The sequence below is a fragment of the Oncorhynchus nerka genome, linkage group LG24 (assembly GCF_034236695.1).
Source record: "Oncorhynchus nerka isolate Pitt River linkage group LG24, Oner_Uvic_2.0, whole genome shotgun sequence".
NCBI lineage: Eukaryota > Metazoa > Chordata > Actinopteri > Salmoniformes > Salmonidae > Oncorhynchus > Oncorhynchus nerka.
Window position 1 is genome coordinate 88,897,792 of NC_088419.1, and position 7,008 is coordinate 88,904,799.

A 7,008-nucleotide genomic window follows, 5' to 3' on the forward strand; every position below is an offset into this window, starting at 1 on the left:
TGTCATTTCTTCCCTCTGTCATTTCTTCCCTCTGTCATTTCTTCCCTCTGTCATTTCTTCCCTGTCATTTCTTCCCTCTGTCATTTCTTCCCTCTGTCATTTCTTCCCTCTGTCATTTCTTCCCTCTGTCATTTCTTCCCTCTGTCATTTCTTTCCTCTGTCATTTCTTCCCTCTGTCATTTCTTCCCTGTCATTTCTTTCCTCTGTCATTTCTTTCCTCTGTCATTTCTTCCCTGTCATTTCTTCCCTCTGTCATTTCTTCCCTGTCATTTCTTTCCTCTGTCATTTCTTCCCTCTGTCATTTCTTCCCTCTGTCATTTCTTCCCTGTCATTTCTTCCCTCTGTCATTTCTTCCCTCTGTCATTTCTTCCCTGTCATTTCTTTCCTCTGTCATTTCTTCCCTCTGTCATTTCTTCCCTCTGTCATTTCTTTCCTCTGTCATTTCTTCCCTGTCATTTCTTCCCTCTGTCATTTCTTCCCTGTCATTTCTTTCCTCTGTCATTTCTTCCTCTGTCATTTCTTCCCTCTGTCATTTCTTCCCTGTCATTTCTTCCCTCTGTCATTTCTTCCCTCTGTCATTTCTTCCTGTCATTTCTTTTCATTTCTTCCTCTGTCATTTCTTCCCTCTGTCATTTCTTCCCTCTGTCATTTCTTCCCTCTGTCATTTCTTCCCTCTGTCATTTCTTCCTCTGTCATTTCTTCCCTCTGTCATTTCTTTCCTCTGTCATTTCTTCCTCTGTCATTTCTTCCCTCTGTCATTTCTTCCTGTCATTTCTTCCTGTCATTTCTTCCTCTGTCATTTCTTCCCTCTGTAATTTCTTCCCTCTGTCATTTCTTCCCTCTGTCATTTCTTCCCTGTCATTTCTTCCCTGTCATTTCTTTCCTCTGTCATTTCTTCCTCTGTCATTTCTTCCCTCTGTCATTTCTCCCCTCTGTCATTTCTCCTCTGTCATTTCTTCCCTCTGTCATTTCTTCCCTCTGTCATTTCTTCCCTCTGTCATTTCTTCCCTCTGTCATTTCTTCCTGTCATTTCTTCCCTCTGTCATTTCTTCCCTCTGTCATTTCTTCCCTCTGTCATTTCTTTCCTCTGTCATTTCTTCCTCTGTCATTTCTTCCCTGTCATTTCTTTCCTCTGTCATTTCTTTCCTCTGTCATTTCTTCCCTGTCATTTCTTCCCTCTGTCATTTCTTCCCTGTCATTTCTTTCCTCTGTCATTTCTTCCCTCTGTCATTTCTTCCTCTGTCATTTCTCCCCTCTGTCATTTCTCCCCTCTGTCATTTCTTCCCTCTGTCATTTCTTCCTCTGTCATTTCTTCCTCTGTCATTTCTTCCCTCTGTCATTTCTTCCCTGTCATTTCTTCCTCTGTCATTTCTTCCCTCTGTCATTTCTTCCCTCTGTCATTTCTTCCCTCTGTCATTTCTTCCCTCTGTCATTTCTTTCCTCTGTCATTTCTTCCCTCTGTCATTTCTTCCCTGTCATTTCTTTCCTCTGTCATTTCTTTCCTCTGTCATTTCTTCCCTGTCATTTCTTCCCTCTGTCATTTCTTCCCTGTCATTTCTTTCCTCTGTCATTTCTTCCCTCTGTCATTTCTTCCCTCTGTCATTTCTTCCCTGTCATTTCTTCCCTCTGTCATTTCTTCCCTCTGTCATTTCTTCCCTGTCATTTCTTTCCTCTGTCATTTCTTCCCTCTGTCATTTCTTCCCTCTGTCATTTCTTCCCTCTGTCATTTCTTCCCTCTGTCATTTCTTCCCTGTCATTTCTTCCCTCTGTCATTTCTTCCCTCTGTCATTTCTTTCCTCTGTCATTTCTTCCCTCTGTCATTTCTTCCCTCTGTCATTTCTCCCCTCTGTCATTTCTTCCCTCTGTCATTTCTTCCCTCTGTCATTTCTTCCCTCTGTCATTTCTTCCCTCTGTCATTTCTCCCCTCTGTCATTTCTTCCCTTCTTCCATCCACTGTTCCATTCCCGTCTTTCCTATGTAATAAACGTGTTATCAGAGTACTTCAACTATTTTTCTGTGACCGTTCTATGATGTAGAGACTTCCACTAGTTTTCTGTGACCGTTCTGTGATGTAGAGACTTCCACTAGTTTTCTGTGACCGTTCTGTGATGTAGAGACTTCCACTAGTTTTCTGTGACCGTTCTGTGATGTAGAGACTTCCACTAGTTTTCTGTGACCGTTCTGTGATGTAGAGACTTTCACTAGTTTTCTGTGACCGTTCTGTGATGTAGAGACTTCCTCTAGTTTTCTATGACCGTTCTGTGATGTAGAGACTTCCACTAGTTTTCCTTGACCGTTCTGTGATGTAGAGACTTCCACTAGTTTTCTATGACCGTTCTGTGATATAGAGACTTCCACTAGTTTTCTGTGACCGTTCTGTGATGTAGAGACTTCCACTAGTTTTCTGTGACCGTTCTGTGATGTAGAGACTTCCACTAGTTTTCTGTGACCGTTCTGTGATGTAGAGACTTCCACTAGTTTTCTGTGACCGTTCTGTGATGTAGAGACTTCCACTAGTTTTCTGTGACCGTTCTGTGATGTAGAGACTTCCACGGTACAAGAACTGGCGGACATTCAACACAGGGATCAACGAGGAGAACAAGAAGAAAAACCGCTCCTCTTCTGTTATTCCATGTGAGTACAGCATTCAGCCAGATCCAGCACAGTATCATTTGTTGTTAATAATTATAATAATAATAATAATACATTTAAGTTTAGTTCTATTAATTGTCCAAAAGTACGGACCGCTTTCTCACTCTATATTTCCATAAAATCTTCACAGAAATGTCTTACTGTATGTCAATCCCAAACATTCTATGAACTTATGAAAATGTGAAAATGACCATGTTTTTTTAAAAAGATGTCATTCTTCCTTGGGGTGTATATGAACTGAATGTAGTACGATTTCATGTTGCTAAAACGCTTTCAGTTTCACTTTAAGAAGTCTTCCTTGAAGAGTTCCTCAGATAGGTTTCCCTTCCTAAAACTGACTGGTATTTGAAACCATTCCAATCAGACGACTACAACAGGGTTCTGGTGAAGCTCGAGGACGAGAGCAGCCATGACCAGGACGACGATGACGATGATGATGAATCTTCTGACGAAGAGGACGAGGAGTCCACCAAATACATCAACGCCACACAGATAGATGTACATACCACATTTTACATTTGAGAAATTTTAAGTAATTTAACAGACACAGGATTATTGATGTGAGGCAAAAATGGATCTCACTCAAAATGATTTTCACTCAAAATGGAATTGAATCCCGTGAACCATTTAAAGTATGTTCATCTCGCTTAGGGTTACTGGTGTCAGAGGAGTCTGATAGCAGCCCAGGGTCCTCTAGCCGACACCACAGGAGACTTCTGGCAGATGGTCTTCCAGAAGAAGGTCAATACCATCGTCATGCTGTCAGACCTCACAGAAGGAGACCAGGTGGGTCCCAAAACAAGGGGGGGGGTCTAAGAACCTCTGTTATACAGCAGTGCTATTCTAATGCATTGTGTGGATGTATTGTTTGAGTTAGTCTGTGTTTTTCTCTGCATGCGTAGGAGTTCTGTTCAGCGTACTGGGGAGAGGAAAAGAAAACCTTCAGGGACATGGAGGTGGAGTTGATGGCCACAGAAACCCTCCCAGCGTACACCACTCGCAGTCTCCAAATCCGTCACCCTAAGGTAACTGGTAACTAACCGTAGGGAACGTCTGGGGGCTGTTCCCACTTATGTACGGCAGACAATGTGATAACTCTCCTCCAACTTAAAAAAAAAAGTATCTTCATTAAGAACTTAAGGAAATTAAAATGTGTTTGTGTCAACTTTGTCACTGTTTTAATATTGGCCTTTGAATCCAAGAAAGACCATGGAAAGTATTATGAAAGGTAAATAAAGTGAACCTGAACTCAACTTGGTGAAACCCATATACTGTATTACCTTGTACCCCTGGACATTTTTATTTTACCTTTATTTAACTAGGCAAGTCAGTTAAGAACAAATTATTGTTTTCAATGACGGCCTAGGAACAGTGGGTTAACTGCCTGATCAGGGGCAGAACGACAGATTTGTACCGTGTCAGCTCAGGGGTTTGAACTTGCAACCTTCCGGTTACTAGTCCAACGCTCTAACCACTAGGCTACCCTGCCGCCTCAGTACTCAGTACTGGTACTCCTTATATACAGCCTCGTTATTGTTTGTGTTGTGTTACTATTTCCTTTTTTATTGAGCAAATATTTGTCTTACTGTTGGGAATGGGCTCTCAAGTAAGCTTTTCACTGTAATGTCTACACCTGTAGTATTCCACGCATGTGACCAATAAAATGTGATTTGAAAAAGAAATTTTAAAAAACCCATCCTGTCCTTACAGAGGAAAGACAGTCGGCAGGTGAAACAGTACCAGTTCCTGAAGTGGGCGGGACGAGAACTCCCAGAGAAGCCTCAGGATTTGATGGACATGATCAAGAACATCAAGCAGACCTGTGGCTATGGCAACAGCAAGGCAGAGAAGATCCTGCCTGTTGTGGTCCACTGCAAGTGAGTCACAGTCTCAGAGCCATTCTAGACATTGTTTACATATCTGCCTGCTCTTGGAGGCATCTGGATTTGTAAGATGAGTCAAAACCTTACTCTTTACTGAATCAAAACCCTACTCTTTACTGAGTCATTGCCCTACTCTTTACTGAGTCAATGCCCTACTCTTTACTGAGTCAATGCCCTACTCTTTACTGAGTCAAAACCCTACTCTTTAATGAGTCAATGCCCTACTCTTTACAGAGTCAATGCCCTACTCTTTACAGAGTCAATGCCCTACTCTTTACAGAGTCAATGCCCTACTCTTTACAGAGTCATTGCCCTACTCTTTACTGAGTCAATGCCCTACTCTTTAATAAGTCAAAGCCCTACTCTTTAATGAGTCAATGCCCTACTCTTTACAGAGTCAATGCCCTACTCTTTACAGAGTCATTGCCCTACTCTTTACTGAGTCAATGCCCTACTCTTTAATAAGTCAAAGCCCTACTCTTTACTGAGTCAAAACCCTACTCTTTAATGAGTCAATGCCCTACTCTTTACAGAGTCAATGCCCTACTCTTTACAGAGTCAATGCCCTACTCTTTACAGAGTCAATGCCCTACTCTTTACAGAGTCATTGCCCTACTCTTTACTGAGTCAATGCCCTACTCTTTAATAAGTCAAAGCCCTACTCTTTACTGAGTCAATGCCCTACTCTTTAATGAGTCAATGCCCTACGTTTTACAGAGTCAATGCCCTACTCTTTACTGAGTCAATGCCCTACTCTTTACTGAGTCAATGCCCTACTCTTTACTGAGTCAATGCCCTACTCTTTACAGAGTCAATGCCCAACTCTTTACTGAGTCAATGCCCTACTCTTTACTGAGTCAATGCCCTACTCTTTACTGAGTCAATGCCCTACTCTTTACAGAGTCAATGCCCTACTCTTTACAGAGTCAATGCCCTACTCTTTACTGAGTCAATGCCCTCCATCCCTCCAACTTCTCACAGTGATGGCTCGTCTCGCTCCGGGGTCTTCTGTGCGTTGTGGAACATCATGGACAGTGCCGAGACAGAGAAACTGGTTGACGTGTTCCAGGTGGCCAAGGCTCTGCGCAAGGAGAGGCAAGGCATGATCCACAGCCTGGTAAGTAGGACACATGTTGGCCTACTGTACCCTGGTCTGAACAAATACTGTTGCACATTTCCAAATTGTATTGTGGGTATGATGTACAAGGTCGTAAATGTGTCAAATGTAACATGCATTAGGACTATCTGTTTGTTTCTGTTCCAAGGTAGCTTATCATCTAGTTCAGCCACGGTCTCAATGAGGATTGTCCCTAGAAGGGTGAGTGTTGGTATGGTTCTCTCTCTCACCGCTGTCTGTCTGTCTCTGTGTGTGTCACCCTGTCAGGAGCAGTACCAGTTTCTGTATGACGCCGTGGAGGGATCGTTTCCTATTCAGAATGGGGAAGTGAAGCAGCCAGCCACCGCCCCAGCTGCAGCAGCTGACTCCATCCAGGTCGTCAACGAGACCAAAGCAGAGCAGCCTGCCAGCGCTACCACAGCCACCCAGCAGGGGGCAGAGGTGGTGAAGGAGGCAGTAGAGAGCACTCCCCTAGTGGCAGGGAAAGAAGCAGGTGCTGCAGCAGAGGATGAGGCTAAAGAGCCAGGTAGCCCTACAGAGAAAACCCCTCTGGAGGGGTCTAGTAACGGCCCCGCTGTCACCCTGGAGGTGCGACAGAACCTATATAAAGACGCTTGAACAGGATATAAGTACTTTAGTGCCTTTTACAGTGTTAGTGTTCAGTGGTCAGTAGAGGGATATAGGAGACTTGGTATATAGGAGACTTGGTTTAATTACTCCTTGAATGTATTATACATGTAAAGCTTTCATTTGAAGTTAACATGTGTTTTGAAATGGATTTTTATGCCATTTAAAAAAATGTTTTTATAGCTTTATTTCTGTAAAATTATGACTTGGCGTATTTTCAGATTCAAACTAAGGGATATTTTTTTCAATCCATATCGTGGAAATTCAGCACAAAAGCCAAATTCACATTTTTTTTAAGGAAATATTCCTGCTTTGGCAGAGACGGCATTCACGGTAATATGTCGGCTCAATTGGAAATTATCTTTACATTTTGACCACGAAATCTGTAACGCTTCAGCGATATGGTTTGAATAGAGCCCTAAATTACGTATTGCGGCCATGGTAGGGTAAACTGTGTTAGAAATTGCTAAATGTGTGCTATTTTGACAAGCAAAGTAAATGGAAAACTTTGCACTACATTGCTGTTTTCAAACTACAGTTCTCTTTTATTTTTGCTTTTTTAGTATATATTGATAAATGGTTAAGTGAAGGCTGTCATTTTAATATTAGGTTCGCTATTTTCTGTACTATCATAAGCGTAAATCAAATGTGTATATTAATTTAGAATAAGCAGTACTTTTGTTCTGAAATAAAGGAGTGTGAAAACGTTTCACAGTGAATTCAAAATCT

At 42.2% G+C, this 7,008-nt stretch overlaps 1 protein-coding gene across 7 annotated transcripts in view; it reads left to right on the forward strand.

The window, feature by feature from the left end:
• ptprc (protein tyrosine phosphatase receptor type C) overlaps positions 1-6,988 on the forward strand; it is a 31,126-nt gene extending 24,138 nt beyond the window's left edge. For all 7 annotated transcript variants that reach the window (XM_029644682.2, XM_029644681.2, XM_065009258.1 and 4 more), the window contains 7 exons: positions 2,544-2,634; positions 3,017-3,150; positions 3,304-3,438; positions 3,555-3,677; positions 4,363-4,529; positions 5,517-5,652; positions 5,920-6,988. In XM_029644682.2, the coding sequence (XP_029500542.1) occupies positions 2,544-2,634; positions 3,017-3,150; positions 3,304-3,438; positions 3,555-3,677; positions 4,363-4,529; positions 5,517-5,652; positions 5,920-6,270 (1,137 nt within the window). In that variant the 3' untranslated portion in view covers positions 6,271-6,988. The remainder of the gene's footprint in view (positions 1-2,543; positions 2,635-3,016; positions 3,151-3,303; positions 3,439-3,554; positions 3,678-4,362; positions 4,530-5,516; positions 5,653-5,919) is intronic.
• The last annotated feature ends 20 nt before the right edge of the window (positions 6,989-7,008 follow it).